This window comes from Theobroma cacao, chromosome 7 (genome assembly GCF_000208745.1).
Source record: "Theobroma cacao cultivar B97-61/B2 chromosome 7, Criollo_cocoa_genome_V2, whole genome shotgun sequence".
Lineage (NCBI taxonomy): Eukaryota > Viridiplantae > Streptophyta > Magnoliopsida > Malvales > Malvaceae > Theobroma > Theobroma cacao.
Window position 1 is genome coordinate 9,024,207 of NC_030856.1, and position 22,571 is coordinate 9,046,777.

General features: G+C 31.2%; 2 protein-coding genes and 1 long non-coding RNA gene across 3 annotated transcripts; all 3 read right to left on the reverse strand.

The window, feature by feature from the left end:
• LOC18594470 lies at nucleotides 217-2,740 on the reverse strand. Its single transcript, XR_001928833.1, has 5 exons — nucleotides 2,678-2,740; nucleotides 2,018-2,300; nucleotides 1,777-1,868; nucleotides 502-646; nucleotides 217-321 (listed from the first exon to the last, which is right to left on the reverse strand). It is a non-coding gene; the product is annotated as an uncharacterized LOC18594470 (long non-coding RNA).
• On the reverse strand, nucleotides 4,458-7,219 carry LOC18594471 (ribosomal RNA small subunit methyltransferase NEP1). Its single transcript, XM_018124336.1, has 4 exons — nucleotides 7,118-7,219; nucleotides 5,231-5,320; nucleotides 4,886-5,141; nucleotides 4,458-4,537 (listed from the first exon to the last, which is right to left on the reverse strand). The coding sequence occupies exons 1-4, from the start codon at nucleotides 7,217-7,219 to the stop codon at nucleotides 4,458-4,460; spliced, it is 528 nt and encodes a 175-aa protein (XP_017979825.1).
• Nucleotides 13,392-15,165, reverse strand: LOC18594472 (putative F-box protein At1g67390). Its single transcript, XM_007022041.2, is given in 3 exon segments — nucleotides 13,392-13,778; nucleotides 13,917-14,084; nucleotides 14,185-15,165. Coding segments are annotated over 3 exon segments (1,536 nt in total).

The window sequence follows — 22,571 nt, forward strand, 5'->3', positions numbered from 1 at the left end:
CATGATGAAAACGAACTTCAATAGCTTAGAGAATACCACAAAAACAAGGTTCTTGTCCTCGCTAATACCACCAACATAGTCCTTTAGGCAAACCAATTTGTTTGAACTGTAAGAAAGACTTACAAAGCAACAATGTGTTAAATTCAGAAACACATTAGGGGAAAAATACCACATGTTATAACTTGCAGATGTATGTTGCCAAAGTCTGACCTATTTTACGCTAGTTGGCTGGAAGGTGTTAAGTTACAGGATTCTCAACCAAGCGCAAAAGCTTTCCATGTTTATTCGCAGCTTTGACACTGAACTTTTGCAATAACTCAGCTGTAGCAATAAACATATGTTAACAAGCTGACGTAGAAGAAAAAAAATGAGAACTACAATGCAACATCACCAAAATAATGGGTGATAATACTCAATTTCACTTCTCTAAAGAATTTAATAACAAGAATCAAACATATTACCAAGATAATAAAACCATCAAGATAATAAACCGGGACTCACCCATCATATTCCTAAAACGTTGTGGTGTCCTTGGTATGTGAGTATTTGGTTAAACTGTAATCAAAACCCCTTCATTTGTCTTCACATATATAGCTTGTATCCTACCTGACTTGCAGAGTAGGCTATCTGTAATTCTACATAGCACCTGAACGTATTACATAAAGATTAAAACAATGATAGACAAACAGCATGTATATCTAACATAAAAATATGTATTGGGATTCACTTTTGATGAAAAGCAACTAAAAGTGCCACTTCTAAACATCCAATTCATTCAATAAAACAAAACAGGGGTCATTCTAAAAAGCAATAAATAAAATAAACACTTAATTTTCATTTCTTAACATAATCATCATCTTTTCTAGCAAACCAATTTATCACATTAGATTTCAAAACAATATTTTTACCATAACCTATCAAATGATTATTAGCATGACTAGTCATTTCAATAGGTTCCATCACATTTGCAAACATGCATCAAGCATAAAATTAATATCCAAATACCCTACTTTATTAGTTCTCAGATTTCAAAAGCTAAAATAAATCAAAAGTTTTTAAATTCAACACAGAATGTAGCCAAATTTTAAGAGAAATAATAATAAAAGATTGATGTATATTGACAGAACTAATTCTTAAGAATAGCAAAAGCCTGTAATATTCCATAGAGTAATTTTTAAGTTTTCGAACTTGAACCAGAGTCCACCATGACAAATGCTTCCTTAACACTACACAACTCTTTCCATCACATCTACCTATTCCTAACAGAATACAACCCACCAAACTGCCAAATATCTGCTATTTATCCTATGCTAGAGCTCCATAAATATTGCTGAATCTTCCTCCTCAAGTTTTTTCTAACTCCATTCCATTAAACTTACACAACACTACAGCCTACACCACACTTAAGCAAAATAAAAAGTAAGAATAAATTCAAACTTGAAAAAAAAAAAGTAAATAAGTGCGCACTGCGCTCGAGTTAGGGTCTAAATACTTTACAAGTGAAACATTTTGGAATATCAGGATTTCCGCAACTGCAAGGCCTTTCAGGATTTTAGCATATGATACTACTAAGCAATTTCTAACTGGTTAGGCTCAGTAGTTGGTCAGAGAAAAAGGAACAGATCATTTACCTTTCCTAAATGCCTTATATGCCATATTATATGAATTATTAGAACACCAGTACATTACAGGGTCTACATTATGTTTCCTAGCAATCAACAGATTGGATACCTGCTCCAAAACTAAAAGAATTCTAGGCAAAATATCATTACTTACCTCATGAATGATGTCAGGTCTGTAATTATAAGGATTCATATTCTTTCTCCGCAAGAGGCTGCATGTTCATTTGAGTTTAAAATCTGGTATCTCTGAAAGAAGTATTAAAAATTGACATAAACAAACATCCCAAGTAAAAGCCAAAGAAAAAACTACAGAAGTACACAAAATACAAACAACCATTAGATAACAAACAAAAACTGAATCATTCCAATGCTGATCTTCTGACACAAATGCCTACCCTTCCAACATTAGCACAGAGCAACGATGTTTGCTCAAGAACAAAGGTTACACTGGATTTTCTGTCTTGTTTTGAAAGTGCCAAGGGAATACCAGGAAGCTCAAATGCTGCAACTTCAGATATCATTTCATTCCTCACAAACTGATTTCCTCCCTTATTCACCAACTCTAATCTCTTGTCCTTTTCTTCAACATTGCTAATGCCTTTACCTCTTGTGCCCACTTCAGGTCTTTTTCTTCAACAGGGCCTTAAGATCGCCCTGTTTGACTTTTTCTTTTCAACCCTGATACAAAAGATAGGTTAGTGCCAAAGGGTAAACATTGATGTACCAGAGGAGCCGGCAACTCGCATGAATACGGAAGACTGCTGATGAAACAATCGAGAGTGGCAAAAGATGTAAGAAGAGATAGAGAAGGACATTGCCACATTCCTAAAATCGATACAAAAGGAATGAAAAACCTTTGGGTTTTTAGTTTGCATTCTTAGGTAAAGAAAAGAATAGAACTTTTATCATCCAACACATTGAAAAAATAATATGGTTAAAAACTTAAACGTTTCAAAGAGGAAAAAAAAAAAAAAGGCAAAACAATGTTATTTGTTTTCAGCTTTCAAAACTAAGTCCTAAGTTGTAAACAGAGTAAAAAGAGAAAAGAAAGGCACCTTCCGGAGACGTTTTGCAGATGCAGAAAGAACCCATAGAGAGGTTGCCGAGAAAATCTCAAATGGCGGGGAAGAAGCCGTTTAACCATTGCTCTAGCAGAACACGCAAACTTAGAATTAGGTATCACCCTCACCAAAAATTTCAAACACAAGTCAAAGTTATATCACTTTTTTCCTGAACAACATTCACTAACGCGGAATAACAGGATACGACGGTGGCGACCGCGCGCAGCTGCTAAGGGTGGCACAGCAGAATTTAGCGCCAAGATTTTTTTTAGAATTTTATTCCCTACATCTATATGGGTTTTATTATAAATAAGCAAAACATAAATGGGCTTTGTTTCTTATTCCTCACGGTACCCATCTGGTTACAGATGGAGGAGGCTTACAAGATGTACCAACTCAATTAAAAATTAACAACATACTTAGAAGAATAAATAATCATTTTTTATTTTTAATTTTTTAAATATTTTATTTGATTGGGTAGAATGGCTGATTTTTGGAAAATGGAGATAGACATTATCAAGGCCGCTCTGGCTAATTGCTATTCCAAGAGTAAATATTAATCGGTAAAAATATTTTTTATTAATTTTAAAAATTATTATATTATATAAAATATAATTTATTATTTTTTACATTTTCTTTCTCTCTATCCAATTGTCTTTCTCTTTCTCTCACTAAATTTCCTCCACCACTAAAAATAGCAAATGGCGATAACAGTGGCAACAACTATGGGCGTAACCAATGCCTCTATGGGATAAGGTCACGAGAAAGTCGCATTTTGACATAGTAATATAATATTTCACCATCCACATCAGCACCATGTAAGTATAATATAAAAAGTGGTATTTTTAACTCATAACAGTTAGTCCATTGTTAACCATAAATACTTATTTGACTTAAATAAAAATGTAAAAATTTGATTGAATTTAATAAAAAAATAAAAACTTATTTAAAATTTTTTTAAATAGTTTAGAAGTTTTTTCAAATATTATGCCATTTATATTTGATACACGGTCAATATATAGATTTTATAAATTATCAGTGAATTTTATGTTATCTGCACCTCATTAATAAACAAATACAAAATTTTACATGTCTTTAAAAATAAAAATACATAAATTTTATTTTTTTTCTTTTAATTTTCACTCTATTGTCTATTTTAGTAAAAGGGAAAGCAAAATCAACTTTGGTTACTGTTATTTTTGTCAGAGTCTAGATTGTGATTAATGAGAATTTGATCTGGTTGAAAAAATTGAGTTTGGCCAAAGGCTATATATGTTGGAGCCCTAAACCTATGGAAGTAGATCATTATCAAGTTTTGGAGGCATTTATTTATTTTGAAAAGCATTTGGAGTTTTATTATGATATAAAGTATACTGGCCAGCATTTGGCCTGTGCTTGCAAAGTTGGAATCTCTATTTCCCTATTACACAACCATACATCTAAATCACCCGATACCTTGCACGTATGCTGCTCAAACTGTTATAACAATGCTTCAGAATGGAAGCCTTTATTCTTTTGCATCACACTAGATGTGAGAAGGGTGAATGTGGCTGGTGCACAAGTGATGTTGCACTAAGCTAATATAACTATTCACAATTAAGAACTGATAAGAAAACCTAAAGATATTTACTATTAGGAACTTAAATATAAGAATGTTAATTCGTCTTAAAACTAATCTGAGCATTATACAGATCACAAGCTTATAATTTCGTTAAGTTCAACACATGATGAGTATTGATTAAAATGGAAAGAAAAACATGATCATCCACTATTACTAGTGGAGCTCCCACTTGTTTGCTACTGCTATGTGGACCAATGCTGTACTGTATGCCGCACTCAATGGATAATCAGAAACTGCAACAACAAACCACAACTTGCCTTGATCAGCAGCAAAAACATTATATATTTCTGAGCTGTAGCAACTATATGATCCTCAATCAGCAAAAATAACATGAAAATTAGAAACATTCCATTATATTAAGCACCATATATGTATGATAATTACTTGATTAAATCAATTACAAAAGATCACAACACTTGGTCTTTAACAATTTGGAAAAATAGATAATAGCACGAAAATATAGAGTTCCTCTTCATTCAACAATCTACTATATAATCAGTAAAATGAAAAGAATACTATATAATCAGTTAACCCCAAACATTCAATTCAAAAGGGAAAAAGAAAAAAGGCATGAAACTCACCAACTATAAGAGAGTTGGAAGGTAAATACTGTGTCAAAGGCCCATCAAGTTGTTGAATAAGCACTTCATTTGTCTCTGGAACTCGCACACGTTTTCTTTCCAATAGCTCCAGCATGATGCCATAGAAGCGTTCGTGTGTTCTAGGAATACGAACGAGTGGTTCGACTTGAAAGAGAAGTCCATCGTCAGTTTTCACATAAATAGCTCTTACCCTATTGTTATCGTTAAGCGGACTATCGAAGAGTTCTTTGAGAACCTAACCATGTTAAAAAGGGGTTAAAACCCCTTAAGCAAAGCAAGATGGAAACATGATAAGACTGAAAAATTGATGATCAACCAACGAACCTCTAAAACAATGTCAGGCCGATAATCACCAAGGTTCTTCCCTTGTTTCCTTAGGAAATTATCATCTTCATCAGAATTCAAAAGCTTCCGCTACTAAAACATGGGGAGAGGAATACAATCTATTTGGTATTTTTCTAAAACATGGGGAGAGGAATACAATCTATTTGGTATTTTTCTTTCTTCTTCCTCACTTTGAAATGCTTCCAAATGGTACTTTTTATAGTTGAGGAAGTTGTGGAGCCGTTGGAGATGAATTAGACAAGAATCTTGCCATTAGACACAAGTTTGCAATAAATCTAGTCATTACTGAAGCCTTAGAATCGACTATGGTTCTTTAAATTTTTAAATTAGGCTTCTATAATTGAGTATGATCATCCTTGACTCGATTCTCTTCCCGAGAGCATGCACTTTTGATTTCTGGACATGGATAGTCGACTACCTTTCTCTGAGGATTGAACTAAGGCTTCTCAAAAGTCAGATTTCACGTCCAAGCAGCCATAAGATTGACTACCTCTCTTATGGGATCCACTATGACCGTGTATTTCATATTTTCTCACCCATTCGGCCACTAGATCAATTTGCCTTACTTTAATATCAATTGGAGCTTTGTTTACTCAAGATTCTTTGTCATTTTAGTTCATAACTTTGGCCATTTTCCTTGCAATCAAATGTTGAGTTGAGAATGAATTTCTTCACTTGATATAACCTTGTTGTTGTGAAGATCAATTATATTGAAAAACTCCACCACTTGTGAACTTATTTTTCAAATTTAACATCTCAAGAGTGAATGTTGGGGAGATTTTGAAACCTTTTTCAAGAAAGTTTAATACTCATACAATTAAGTCATTCAAGATTGTAGACATTTATGAAGTGTGTGAGAGAGAGAGAGAGTTTAATAACTTCAAGAAATCACACAACAAAGATAATCAAGCTTGTAATTATATAAGTGCAAATGTATGAGAGTTAAAATTTTTCAAGAATGTATCAAGCACTACCAAAAACCAAGATTTTTTTGATGGAATTTTCCATTGAAAAAAGTTAAAATTCTGTTGGAAATTCATTTTTCCGATGGATTTCCAACAGAACAATCTGTTGGAAATTTCATCAGTAAAAGCATTGTCAGAAGTACTTTCCATTGGAAATTCGTCAAAAATTTCCAACAAACAATTCCATCAAAAAAATTTGTTGGAAAAAGTGTGTAATCCATCATTTCCGTTGAAAAACCATTTACCATGGAATTCCGTTGAAAAAGCATTTCCCCGAAATTCTGTTGAAAATTTCCAATGGAACGTAAAATTTTGTCAAAAATTTTCGATAAAATTTTCATTGGAAATGCATTTCCGACAAAATTCCATAAATTTCGTAAGAAAATTCTAATAGAATTTTTCGTTAAAAAAACATTTCCCACAAAATTTTATTGAAAATTTCCCACGAAATTTCTATTGAAAATGCATTTCCAACGAAAAATTCAATTGAAAATTTTCGACAGAATTTTCCGTCAGTGATGCATTTCCAATAGAAATTCCTTTAGTAATTTCCAACTGAATGTTTTGTCTATAATGCCTTTTCAACCAACTAAAATTTCGACAATAAATTATCAATTGACATCCATAATTCACATTCAAAATTTATAAAAGAAACACTCATTCAAAACTAAAATTCAAAGTCAAGTTCATATAATTAAAAATCGTCATAATCACACAATATCTAAAAATGTTAAACAAATATAAACATAAAGCTAAATGTGCTATTATATGCCCATACTAAAAAGGTACCCAAGTCAAGCAACGAAAAAAAGACATCATATCATGAAATATTGTGTTCTTACTTGTCAAGATTTGAGCTTGAAGTACTCGCATTTTCTTGTTTCGAAATCACATTACTCACGATCATTGCTTCCATACATGCCATAAATTCACTCATACTTTCCGCCATTGCTTCCTTCATATCTGCCATTAAATTGGCATTATTCTCCTTAATTCCTCTCATATCTTACCCCAGTTTGTTGATAGATTTTTCACTTTTTCTTTCAATGCAATTACAGAATTAGTAGCATTTGAGTTGATAGAGCCACACCCTGACTCAAATGTTACTGCATTACTGTGTGTTCCACTAAGTAGAGCTGTAACAGGCACCTAAGTATCAAACTCATACACGATAGTAGGTGTAGTCTCCATCTCTAAAATTACTTCAGTCCAAGCATGCGGTTTGAATTTTGGCTGAAAGGATGAATTTTCACCATACTTCTGTGATAATAGAGAATTATACATTTCTTACAAAAAAAATTAAAAAAGATTAGTATTCAATTATATCGTCAACTTTGAAGTAAAAATCAATCAATTTTGCACATACACTAGTAGATTTAGACTTGTCTATAAAACCATCGTGACCCACTAAACCTTTATGAGTGATGTTGAACACTTCTAAAAAGCTAACATCTCATTTCATCTTAATTGCCTGCATTTATTTACAACTATATATACTTAATCATAATCCATATATATAAATAACATGTAAGGAAAAACCAAAGTCAAACTACTAAACATACAAATTAAATTTAGTTTGAACGAAAACCATACATATAAATGCCAAGTAAGATTAATTCATACCATCATTTTTGCATGAACAACGAATGAAACCGAACTACTTGTATGCTTTGAAATGCTTTATTCTTTTGGCAGTCAATGATTTTGCCTTGCTTTAGTCGATTTGTTTTACCATTTTTGTGTACCTCACACCGTATCAATAAGGGCATCCCAGATTTCATTTGTAATCCATTCCCTTGACATGCCTTTGCAGTCCCTAATGTAGTTTGTATTGGCTTCTATCGTTACTTTATTCCTCTCTTCTAAAAGCATGTCTCTTAACCTATCGAAACAAATTTTATCCCATATTCGTCGAACCAAAACATCTTGATTTGTAGGCCAAACACATTTTTCCTACATCAAAATAATAAAGTAAATAAAAAATTGATACAAATTAATTGAAAACAAAAAGTTTTAATTTAATTGAATAACAAACATAGTACCTGAAATTTTTTAAACATTAACTCCTTTACGTCATTAGGGACTTTCTTCCATGTCGGCCATGGACCATGGAAGTGATTGTTTATGATCTTTGTTATTATAGCCATGACCCCTCGCTCAAAAAAGTACTTGTACAAGATAAAAGAAAATTATTGCATAGTAAAATATATAATGAATATAACTATATCATTATAATACAAGATAACATACCTCTTTCCAATAGGAGTTACACGCAATCTTTTGGATGGATCTATAGAAGTTTGTAATCCTACACCAAGCCCCCTACCCTTGACCTTGAGGATGTACCACCTCCACTTACACCTAACTAAATGGATGTGGATCCTTGAGAATCGTGAGTAGATGTCACATTATCCACTTGCTCTACAGATACACCCAATAAAGAAGGTGGCTCCAAGGGCACATCATTAACCTGCTGCAACTGTGGTTGACTGAATGGATCAACAAACACACTAGCATTTGTAGGCAACGACACAATTCCAGAGGCATTTGTTGCTTTAGGTTCGATTTTAAATGCTTCCTTTCAACCATCGTTCCTACAATATTATTTATAAGAAATTCATACACAAATGTTAAAAAATTGAAACAAACTACAAAAATCATCAAATTACAACAATCAAGAGTAATTCCTAATCATGTGTACAATAAAAGATGTCATTATAAAGTATTCATTACAACAATTGAAAATATAAACTATAATAATTTTATAACATGTCAAGATCTTTCAATATTAATAACTAAGTTAAACAATTGTGTAATAAAATATACAAAACCAATAACATATATGTTTACCATCATTAATCACTTTCAGAATAAGAAAACTCATGCTTTTCATTATTATCATTATCACCACTAAAAGTTTCTTCATCTTCATCCTCAACTTCTTATTCATCTCCTTCCATGTGATCTTTCCCATCTTCATCTCCTTGTATGTCATCTTTTTCATCCTCAATCAAGAGATTAACCTCTTCATAATCACCACTTGCTAAAACTATAGTGATATCAAGTTCTTCCGAGGAAGTAACATTAATTGGAATAGATACATCATCTTCTTGGTATACTTCTTCATTCAAATCAATTTCATTTTCCTCTATCTTCACTCCTAGTAAGGTGAAATCTATTCTGAGCTTTTGTTTTAAATATTGCCCACTAATCATGTCAATCTCTTTTGGTTTATGGATAACTACTATAATAAACTTGGTGAGCTTGTCCGGCTAAAATAAATGGTTCATTAGTAGCAAGTATCGAGTTGTATTTAATTTCAACAAGATCATGAAAAGGGTCTACATTAATATCTTTTTCAATTTCAAACCAATGACACTTAAATAGCACAACTTTGTTTTCGATACCAAAATACTCCAACTCGATTATATCCACCAGGATACCATAAAAGTCACATTTATAACTATTGTAAAAACTCCCTTTTATGCATACCCCACTATTCATTATTTTACAATTTTACCCATAATCTAGTGTGTGAAACTTGAAACTATTTACAAAGTATCCTTTGTAACATCTTATCATATGTCTTGGACCATGAGAGATTTTAAGTATACACGGATCAATTTCATCCCTACATTTTGTATCCTACCAACATGTAATACAAGACCAAGAATGGTTAATTTACATAAGTAATGCATATTTGTTATTAAAAGTTCACTTCTAATTTACATAAACTTACATATTCTTTAAACCATTTCATGAATCTTGTATCACGTACTTTCTCCAATTCTTCTTTCGATATATGCACAACATCTCTTTTCACCATTTCATCAAATATCCTATCATCATATCCACAATTTATAAATTAAGTTCATTCTTATGATCAATCATTTGGGTTTATGGTAGAATGGTACTTACTCAATATATGGGAATATTTCTTTGCAATTCATTAAAACATATAGCTTAACTGCATAAAACTGATCCTTATCTAAAAATCGAGATTTATCTAGTGGACCAAAAGCTCATCTAGGATGAGTGAAAATCGAAAGACGATCAAGACAGTCCACGTCTCCCCCATCATCATTATGTGTCACTCAATTTAGCCTTGTTCACACAACAGGTTCAAAATACAATGAGCAAAACAAAGAGATTTCCTTGATCATATAAGCCTCGCATATAAATCCTTCAACAAAGGCTTGATTTTTTACTTTTTTCTTCAAATCATGCAAAAACCAAAACATCATAATATTCATAAAACTTAATAAACACCTTAAATTCTTCTACTAAACTATTCGAAAACAAATAACAGATATAGTACCTCTCAAATGTATACATCCATCAATGCTGGACGGATCCACCAACCTTTGCCTCGTAAGGTAAATGAATCAGCAAATGCTCCATAGAGTCAAAGAAACTTGGAGGAAAGATCTTTTCTAGTTTGCATATAGTTTCACATATTTTTCCTTCCAAAGCTTCCATGTGATTTACAAGTATTTCAGTTGAGTATAAATTTCTACAAAAATGAGATATCTTAGTAATCGCATCCCAAATAGAGTGAGGCACCATATCATGAAAGACAATTAGGAGCAATCACTACAAAAAAAATGACAATCGTGACTTTTCATCCCATAAAATTTGCAATCGATCTTGTTAACACACTGAGATATGTTCAACACAAAACTATCCGGTAACCTCAATTGTTTCACCCAAGCACAAACAATTTTTCTTTCCTCCTTACTTAAAGTGTACGAAGACTTAGGCTTGAAAATTTTTTGATCATTTTTCACCAATTCCAATTCTAGACACTTGCAATACACCTTCAAATCTTAGCGTGCCTGTAAGTTATCTTTCGTCTTCCCCTTAACATCCATCATTGTGTTGAATATATTCTCAAATACATTATATTCAATATGCATTACATCTAGATTGTGACAAATAAGAAATGTATGCCAATAAGGTAAATCCCAAAATATACTCTTTTTCACCCAATTTTGACTTACATCGTAACTCGAAATCTTTTGTTCACCACATTTTATTCTAAATGGGATATCAGGAAACTAATTCAACCGTGACCATATTTCTTCACCTGATAATCGAGGAATTGAGAAGTCTCGCTCAACTCTTTTCCTATGAAATTTATCTTTTTGCCTCCTAAACGGATAATTAGGTGGCAAAAATTGCCGATGACAATAAAAAAACCAAGGTTACCTACCATGATACAATATGAAAGGCTCAAAACATTGCATGCAATAAGGACATGATAATATTCCATGAGTGCTCCATCCTGACAGCATCCCATAAGTAGGAAAATCATTAATTGTTCATAATAATGCTGCCCTCATTTGAAAATTTTGTTTCCAATAAACATCATACGTGACAACACTCTCAATCCATAATACTTTCAACTCATCTATCAAAGGTCGCAAAAAAAATCTATGTTTTGGTTTGGACTTTTCTTCCCTGGAATAACCATATTAAGAAATATATATGGTTGTTTCATACACATGAATGGGGGTAAATTATATACAGTGAGCATTACTGGCCAAACGGAATAGGGTTTTGCAGTTAGTCTAAAAGGATTGAAACCATCAGTACATAACCCTATTTTGACATTTCGGGGTTCCATTGCAAATAACTCATGTGTGCGGTTGAAGTGTTTCCAAGCCTTACCATTAACAGGGTGTCTAAGTACTCTATCATCACTTTGATTTTGCATATGCCATGTCATATTTTTAGTAGTTTTTCCTGACATATAAAGCCTTTAAAACCTTGGTATAAGTGGCAAGTAATGCAAAATCTTGTAAGGAGTTTTCTTCTGCCTTTTGACACTTGATTTCTTCAGTTTATACTAAAGATGACCACATATCATACAATGCTCCAAATCATCAGTTTCCTTGTAAAATAAGATGCAATTGTTTTTAGGAGCATGAATTTTGATATATTCAAGTCCAAGTTTTGCCGCTATCTTTTCCATTCTATAAAAGTCACTAGGTAAAGTTTCATCTAATGGCAACATATTCTGTATTATCTCCAATAAATGATCAAAACATGATTCACTCAAATTAAACTTTGATTTAACATTTAGAAGTTGTGACATAGCTGAAAGCGTTGTGTACTTTGTGTAACCTAACCACAAAGGTTCATCTGCATTACTCAACGAGGAGTAAAAGCTACTTGCATTTGGGTTTGGATCTTCCTCCACAAACCTTGATTCATTATCATGACTAGAATTGAAAGCAACTTCTGGACCCATTGCATCCTTAACCATTCTAGCATATGGATTTTTTTATTTTCTCTTCATATGTAGGGTCCTCATATTCCCAATGTTCCCCATGACTAGCATATGGTTCACCTCTATCTTTACTTCTTGATGATTGGTCAACATCATGTTCCCCATGTAAACTTCATATTGTGTAAGCACCAGTAAAACCCTTTTTTAGGATACGTTCCACCACCTTATCGGAATGTAGAAACTTGTTGTTGCTACACCAAGAGCAAGAGCATCTCATCTTATTCTTCCATATAAATGTAGGGTTAGAAAATGCAAAATCAATGAATTCTTTAACTCCATTTATAAATTCATCTGTAATGAATCCATTAGAAGTTAGTTGACGATACATCCAAAGTCGATCTCCTATCATTTTGTAATCCTAAGTTTCACAGAATATGACAATCAAGAGTAATTCGCATCCATGTTTACCATTAAAAATTTTAACAAAAATATGCCATTATGAAATACATTTAAACATTTTAAAATATAAATTAAAAAGTCCAAAGAAATTTTCATCAAAATTCCATTGGAAACTTCCAACGGAATGATGTCAATAAAATTTTTTTTGTCAGAAAAAATCAGTTTTCTTGTAGTGAAAGATCACTTAAGTTCAAGCAAATTTGATCATTTTATCATAATCAAAACTATAATTATTTTAAAGCAAACATAAGCATTGGTTGAGAGCATACATTGTCTATGTAAAAGTTTTCATAGCAACATATTCGATGTAATGAGACGTATATAGCAATGAAATCAATACCGATCATGTTCTTATGTGTCTAAATAGATCATGATGGCACAATCCGATACTATTTCTAACATTACACATAAAAGTTCAGAAGTTGTAACTACAAATATAAATTGGCAGTCTTAGTGATAATTAATATTCTACACATTTATAAAACTATTTGAGGGTTGAGATCCATGTTTCAAAATTTGCACCATTCCTGGTCGATACAAATTCAGGGCCTGGTTTCAAGACTATAGAAACATTGATAGAGGACCTTGGCAATAATAATAACTTAAGTGTTGCCTCAGCTCCTTCTCTTGAACAGCTATCATCAAAGCAGATAGTCATTCTCTTCATCACAGTAGCTTTTGTTATAAGATGTCTAACAAATTCCAATTGTCTCTCCTTTCCATTAAATCCATTTATCGATACTACGTTTAGGCTATGAGTGATACAATCACATAGCTCCCTTTTATCCCATAACATGGACTCCGGATATGGCAGTGACAAATTTTGAGTACCATGATCTGAGGTTGCTCCTTTCCATTCGGAATCTATTTCCTAAAAGTACACAAACCAGAATGCATTTCATTCAATTAAGCTTTAATCTAGAAGATAATATATATATACTTCAATCGAAATTTTTTTGTATAAATCAGCTTCTCAAGATTAAGATAAATATAATTGGCAATGACATACCGGTATATTGATTTCCAGTTGCTTCAGTTGGGTGCAAACTCGTAAAACTATAGCAAGTATCAACACTTCTCTTATATTGTTCAAATCCAAGTCAATTGATAGCATCCATAAATTTTCAAACAAGCTTAAGTCATCCTTTAAGTGATAACTTCGATCATTTCCAAGTCTCTAAGGCCAACAAAAACAATTCATTCATATGATCAAATATGATATTATATGAAATATAGTGTAATTAAATAAAAACAAAACAGCTAGTGAAAATGCTTACTAAGAGATCACTGCAATGCTCTAGAATTTCTGCAACCTTCACTGGTTCATGATCTTTGTGAAAATGGTATGGACCTTCTTCTTTGCCATTGCAATATGCACAAAACACCGTAAGCTTTGGGGCATTGATAATTAAATTTTTGGGTGGACATTTTAAAGTATCAAGCACCAAAACACCAAGGGACATTGTTGATAAGCATATTTCGTGCACGTCCAAGTACTCTAACTCCACAGTTTTAACATTCTCACTAACAATCCAAACTCGATCGAACCCGGTACAAAAGGAAAGGCTCAAATGCTCCAAAGAAGCACAACTAGATATGATTCCATCAAGGGTTTCAGTTGTAAGAAACAACAATTTAAGTTTCAAGGTTCGAAGATTATGGCAATGATCAAAAGAGGAGTCGGTTTCAAGTTTGTAATGTGTCAACTCAAGTGCATGCAAAGTTGTACAAGAGAAAATCCCTGATGGCAAACTCAATTTTAAATCAGTAAATCTGCCCATAAAGCTTTGCTGAAAAGGGAATTCCTCACAAGTGAAAGCTATCTCTTGTATCCCTTTCTCTGATACAAGAAATTCAATCCAGTTTTTAAGATGACCATATTTGCAACTATCAGGAAAATGAATGATCTTGCAACTAGTCAAGTTACATCTATGAGAAAACAATATCTTGTCAATCATCAAAATAGCATGGAAAAGCTCTTTCTCTACATCATGGTTCAAACAATTATCGATTCCATGTCTATGCGAGTTCTTTTTCTCTTGATAAAGAATACGTTTGCTTGGTTTCATCATTCGTTTTGGATCAAAATCGAGACGAGAAACATACCTCCATAAGCTTTTCCACCCCCTTGATAAGATACTTGTTCTTACAACTTCATCAACGGGTAGCTATGACACAATCTCAGACAAGAGTGTGTCAGGAAGCCTACTAATCAAATCAAGGCCATAAGGCTTTTCCTTAACGAAATTTGATGTCATTTTTTTCCTCTCTTTTGCTTTCTTTGAAAAAGATGGGATATGAAAGGAAAATGATAGATGTATATAGGTGTAGTAGGTTTGGTGAGGAAAAGAAATCACAGTGAAAAGTTTCGATATGGAAGGAAATTCCTTGTCAATTATAACAATGGACATGAAAAGAAAACATGTCAAGGGTGAAGAAGCACCTAGCTTTGAATGCTAATGGACCTATCTCTTACGTTGCACTTATGGGCGTGCATTTATTCTCTTTATCTATTTATAGCATGTTACAGCAAAATGAACCAAAATATGTAATTTTTTATTTTGGAAAACTTAGAAGAGAAAAAGTAAAGTTACAAATAAAATAATCAATATATATAGCTAGCTAGCCTGAGTATTCTATGTTTTCGTTTTTCCTTTTTGGAAGAGAATATATACATGAATCCAGCAAATTGTGAATCTCATGCTTATGTGTAAACTTTATTTTCATTTTAATTTGTAATAAGTCAACAAATACCTTTAATTCTATAGAAAAAAGAAATAAATTTTAGAAAAAATAGACAAAAAAAAAAGCTTTTAAATAAAATGGAAACTAATATTAAGGACTTGTAAAAGCAAAAGACAAGTTTTTGTTACCTAGAAACTTTGTTTCCTTTCATGCAATTCTTAAAGGCTTATATGTGACTTAGTTGAATTGTTTAGTTCTTTAAATTTTAGTCATTATTCATGAATTAAAATCTAGAAACATATCTATGATTTCTATCATAATTCTTATACCTAAATGGATTGGTTTCGTATAATATTTTATTTGACTAATTAATGCATACGTTTTGCATAGATTTTTCTCAACTTTGCTTAACATTAATCAATTTTATAAGACAAGACAAGTAACTGGACATGCTAGTGCACGTAATATATAACAAGACGTGACAAGACATGTCTTTCATGTAATATATATATATATATTATTTGGTGGGGAGAAGAAATCACAGAGAAAAGTTTTGATATGGAAAGGATATCTCTTGTCATTTACAACGAAGGACATGAAAAGAAAAAGTGTCAAGGGTGAAGAAGCACTTGCCTTTAAATGCTAATTGACCTGTTTCTTACATTACATCTAAAGAAGTACATTTATTCTCTCTATTTATTGCATGTTATGGCAAAATGAACCAAAATATATAATTTTTTATTTTCGAAAAATTGGAAGAGAAAAAGTAAAGCTACAAATAAGATAATCAACATATATATAGTTAGCTAGCCTGATTGTTTTTTGTTTTCATTTTTTTGTTTTAGAAATAGAATATATACATGAATCTAACAAATTGTGAATCTAATGCTTATGTGTAAATTTTATATTCATTTTAATTTGTAAAAGTTAACAAGTACCTTTCATTCTATGAAAAAAACACAAATTTTTAGTCCTTTTTCTCTCCCTCGCACGTAAGGTTATATGTGACTTAGTCTAATTGTTTAATTATTTAAAATGAATGATTATTATTCATTAATTAAAATTTAAAAATATATCCATGAATATGTCATAATTCTTATACCTATATAGATTGGTTTCCTATAATATTTAATTGGCTAATTAATGCTTGGGTTTTACACGAATTTTGCACAGGTTTTGCTTAACTTTGCTTAACATTGAATTGAACTTTTGTGCACTTGTTTGAATGGTTAAAATTGATTAAAATCTCTTGTTGGCTTACAGATAATGTTAGTTAGCTTAATGAAATTATATCAATAGGCATTAGCTTTTGATATAACTATAATTTTTATATATTTCATTGATTATTATACGGTCAAATTACCTAATATGTTTTTTATTATAGTGTTTTCGTCAATTTAGTCTATCTATCCAAAACTAGTTAATTTAGTCCATTGATTTTGAAATTTTGTGCAATTGAGCCCCTCCTCATAGCACCGTCCAATTTTGCCATTATTGTTGCTAACGTAATGCTAACATTGCAAAATTTAGTGTCGTGGCAATGACGTGGGTCTAAAATGCTGACGTGGTAACAATAAAGTGACAGACTCCAAAAGAAATATTTTCCAAAAATATTTTTTATGTCACATCATATATAAAGATACTAAATTAAACAAAATTTAGTACTACAGAAATTAAATTGAATAAAATTGAAGAGTACATGATAATACTTAATTTTATAATAACTGGTCCAACTTGGAAGTTATTGTTGATAACTATTCAATTTATCTATCTATTTATATGCAAAAAAAATATTAATAAAAATAAAATACTTTTGTTTATTTTATTTTTAAATTATCATTTTAAATAAATATTATTGATTATATTTTCAATTATACTTATTGTTAGTGCAATAAGCTTAACGTGGATAATTCCTAGAGAGGGTGAATTGGAGTATTTTTAATTTTTTAAGATTCATTTTCAATTTTGAAAAAAAAAATCTCTTAAGCCAAATCACCAATTTGAAAATAAGCAAGACAATTGATTTCTTGTACAATGAGAGAAGTTGAAAGCACAAATGAAATTAAAGGAGTAAGAAAGGAAGAAAAATCAACACAATAATTTTTATAGAGATTCGGCCTCCTTGCCTATGTCCTCTGCCTTAGATTCATTAAGAAGCTTAAAATCCATTATTGAAATGAAATTCAATACACTGCCTTTCATGGATCAAGTGCAACCTTTCAATACAATGCCTTTTTATATTTAAAACACAACCACTGTATCTTTTATATTGGTTAAGGTATAACCACTCAAATGAATACAATAAGAGAAATGTGAGTGTTGCTAGAATGCCTCTTAAAGGTTGAGAAACAAGTTAAGTACAATGTTTGGTGAGAAAAAAAACAAACAATGATGGCTCAATAAATAATACAATAGAAGACTTGAATGCTAGAAAAAAAGTATAAGGTGTATTGAATGATTTTGGCTGAATTCTTCTTTTTGGAGTTGTGTTTCAAAGTCTTCCAACTTTCATAAATGTTGTGGGAGCTTGACTTTATAGTTGTTGAAGCTTCGAAGGTGGTTAAGGTTGCATTAATTGTGAAAATAGCCATCCAACATACTATTCTAGGGTCCAACGATCATCATCTATTTATAAATTTCTTGACCTATCGATAGGTTGCCTTTAATAATTTTGAAATTCGCACCCATCTATCGATAGATGTAAGTATCTATCGATAGATTCAACTCAAGATCATTTTGAAGTATCCTTGGGTGGCTATCTATCGATAGATGTCACACATCTATCAATAGATGCAAGTCAGGGTCCTTTTGAAGTATTCTTGGGTGCCTATCTATCAATAGATACCATGTATTTATCAGTAGATTCAAGTCAAGATCCATTTATTTTGTTATTGGGTGACTATCTATCGATAGATGCAAAGCACCTATGAATAAATATTCATAGTTTCTAATGTCCAGGTGCTAAAACGTCAACTATCGATAAATTTTCTTCATCTATCAATAGATAAGCTTATCTATCGATAGACTGACAGCAATTTTTAAATTCAAAAAGTCTTTTTCTTGTTTTCTATTTAAAGTGCTTAGTTCTTTCATTAAACCTTTTCAAAAACCGTTTGGACTTGTTTCAATATCTGAAAAATAATTTTGATTATTTGTTTGTCAAATCAAAATTTAGACTCAAATGAAGCATTAAATGTAACAATTATAAATTATTAGTTAAAAAATTTATCGAATACATATATAAGCATGAAAAATGAGTGCCAAAATTTCCTATCTGATACATTAACGGTCTGCCAAAAGGTGACACATGAAAATTGAGCTCCAAGATTTCTTATTATCATAGTATTTTTACTACCTTTATTTAAGTAAAGGGTTTATTGTAATTAAGCAAAATAAAAGGGGTTTCTTATACTTTTTCATTATGTATTGCTCATAACATGCATTGAAAGTAGCTCATTGCTAAGTCCTATAAGTGGCAGTGGCTCAAAAAGAAAAACCGAATTAGTATGTCCATGTGGGAAAGGGTTGCTATTTAGTTGGTCATAAGAATTAATTAGCAATTATTATAAAAACAAAAAACAAAAAACCTAGAAAAAGAATAAGTGTGTATCCATTCGGAAGTGAGACATTTGAATCGCTTTTTGAGATACTTGTATCTTTATTTATAATTTAATCCTTTTTGGAAATGAGGTACTTGAATCATTTTTTAGGTATGTGTATCTTAATCTATAATTTTCTTGTGGTAGATCTTTAGCTTTTATATTAAATAATTATTGTTGTTATTGTATCAAAAATTAAAATTCTGCATTAATCGTAAAAAAATAATGGTGTTATTAGACACATACCATCTACTAAATATAAATCTTATGATTTATTAATATAATTTACTTGATAATTGTTACTTTTTTATCTCCTTTATTATTGATATCTTTAATTGTTACTAGCCAAAAAGTTGAAAAGTCGAAAAGAATTGTTTTAGGACAAAAGACAAGTTTTTATTAACATGTAATTGTTAAATACTTATATAAGCCTTAGTCTAATTATTCAGTTCTTTAAATTGAATGACCATCATTCATTAATTAAAATCTAAAAACATATCCATGAATTTTGTCATAATTCTTATACCTAAATGGATAGATTTCCTATAATATTTTATTAGCTAATTAATGCACGGGTTTTGCATAGTTTTGCACGAGTTTTCCTCAACTTTGCTTAACATTGAATTTGATTTTTGTGTAATTGCTTGTATTATCAAAATTGATTAAAATCTCTTTTTGGCTTATGCATAATATTAGTTAGTTGAATTAAATTATATAAATAAACAAAAAGTATTAACTTTTGATATAACTATAGTTTATTATATTTCATTGATTATTGTATGGTCAAAGTATCCAATACGTCCCTATATTATGGTGTTTTTGTCAATTTAGCACATCTAGCCAAAACTGGTTTATTTAATCTCGATTTTAAAATTTTGTGCGATTGAGTCCCTCTCCCTAACATTGTCTAATCTTATCGTTACTGTTGCTAACATTATGCTAATGTGTTAAAATTTGCTGACATGGCATCGACATGTTGACATAGCAGTGATGACGTAACAGACTTAAAAAAAATGTTTCCCAAAAAATTTTTGTGCCATCAAAGGAATTAAATTGAACAAAATTCAGCATTAAAAAGAATAAATTGAACAAAATATAAGTGAACTTGCTAATATTGAATTTTATAATAACAGGATCCAACTTGAAAGCTGATAACTATTTAATGTATCTATCTATTTATATGTAAAAAAATCATTACCAAAAATAAAATACTATTGTTCATTTTATTTTTAAATTATTATTTTAAATAAATATTATTAATTATATTTTCAATAACAATTATAAATTAATAATAATAAAATTTATCTGATACGTGAAAATTGAGTGACATGATTTCTTATGTAATACATTAGACAATAAAGGGTACCACATAAAAATTGGGATGCCTTATTATTATAGTATTTTTATTACCATTGCTAAGGCCTACAAGTTGCAATGGCCCAAAAAGAAAAGCTTACAAATTTATTTAAAGTTCAGATTGGATATATTGCAGTGAATTTTAAATTGTCATTTTAAAAATTCTTAAAAATATATATACATGAAGTGTGGTTTTTTTTTTTATTTAATTTTCTCTCTATCGCCACTTTAAGATAAAGAGAAGGCATTACCAGAGTCTAGATTGCCATAAAGTGTGACAAAGATCTATCACCACTTTAAGTTAAACACATGATGAGTATTGATCAAAATGGAAAGAAAAACGTAATCATCCACCATTACTACTTACTAGTGGAGCTCCCACTTGTTTGCCAGTGCTATGAAGACCAATGCTGTACTGTATGCTGCACTCAATGGATAATTAGAAACTGCAACAAGAAACCACGGCTTGCCTTGATCAGCAGCAAAAACATTATACATTTCAGAGCTATAGCAAGTATATGATCCTCAATCAGCAGAAACAACATGACAATTAGAAACATCCCATCTTATTAAGCACCATATATGTATGATATATTATATACAAATATTATATATCTTATTAAGCTTATAAGTTTATTTAAAAGTTTAGATTTGATATATTATAGTGAATTTTAAATTGTCATTTTAAAAATTCTTAAAGATATATATACATAAAGTGTGGTTTTTCTTTTTATTTAATTTTCTCTCTATCACCACTTTAAGATAAAGAGAGAAGGCATTGCCAGAGTCTAGATTGCCATAAATTAGACTCGGTTGAAATTATTGAGTTTGGGCAGAAGTTCTATTTGTTGGAGCCCTAAGCCCGTGGAAGAATTACATCCCATAATATTCAAGACTTGTTTTTCTTGAAATTTAATTCTTTATTACTGAGTAGAATTTCTTTGATCCTCCATTATTTAGTTTTAGAAGCTTTTTATTTATTTATTTAGTTTAAAAAATATTGAGAATTTTATTGATGAGACAGGCCAGCACTTGGTCTATTATGTGTTACCAAGTTGGAATCTCTATTTCCCTTTAACACAGCCATACATCCTAATCGCCCTATACCCTGCACCGATGCTGCTCAAACTGTTTGCATCACACTAGATGTGAGAAGGGTCAGTGTGGTTGGTGGACAAGAGATATGTTGCACTAAGCTAACATAACTATTTACAATTAAGAACTGATAAGAAAACTTAAAGATATTTATAATTAGGAACTTAAATATAAGTATGTTAACTCGTCTTAAAACTAATCTGTGCGTTATACAGATCGCAAGCCTATAATTTCTTTAAGTTAAACACCTGATGAGTATTGATTAAAATGGAAAGAAAAACGTAATCATCCACCATTACCGCTTACTAGTGGAGCTCCCACTTGTTTGCCAGTGCTATGCAGACCAATGCTGTTATGTATGCCGCACTCATTGGATAATTAGAAACTGCAACAACAAACCACGGCTTGCCTTGATCAGCAGCAAAAACATTATACATTTCCGAGCTATTGCAAGTGTATGATCCTCAATCAGAAGAAATAACATGAAAAGTTAGAAACATCCCATCTTATTAAGCACCATATATGTATGATAATTACTTGATTAAATCAATTACAAAAGATCACAACACTTGGTCTTTAAATTTGCAAAAACAGATAATAGCACGAAAATATAAAGCTTCTCTTCATTCAACAATCTACCGTATAATCAGTAAAAGGAAAAGAATAATTTCCAACTCATTTGAATCAGTACAAGAAAATTCTTCTATGTTCCATCAATCCTTGTGTCTTTACACATGAAAAACTAGTCAAACAATCCATTTGCATGAAAACTTACTTGAAATAGAATTATCTGTGCCAGCCTTGTTAACTTTCCCACGAACCATTGCACCCACCTGCACAAACATTTAAGAAGAAACAAGCATGACGTTTTCCATATTCAATAATTATAACATAAAGCTGGGAGGTATAAAACCTAGGCTGAAAAGCTA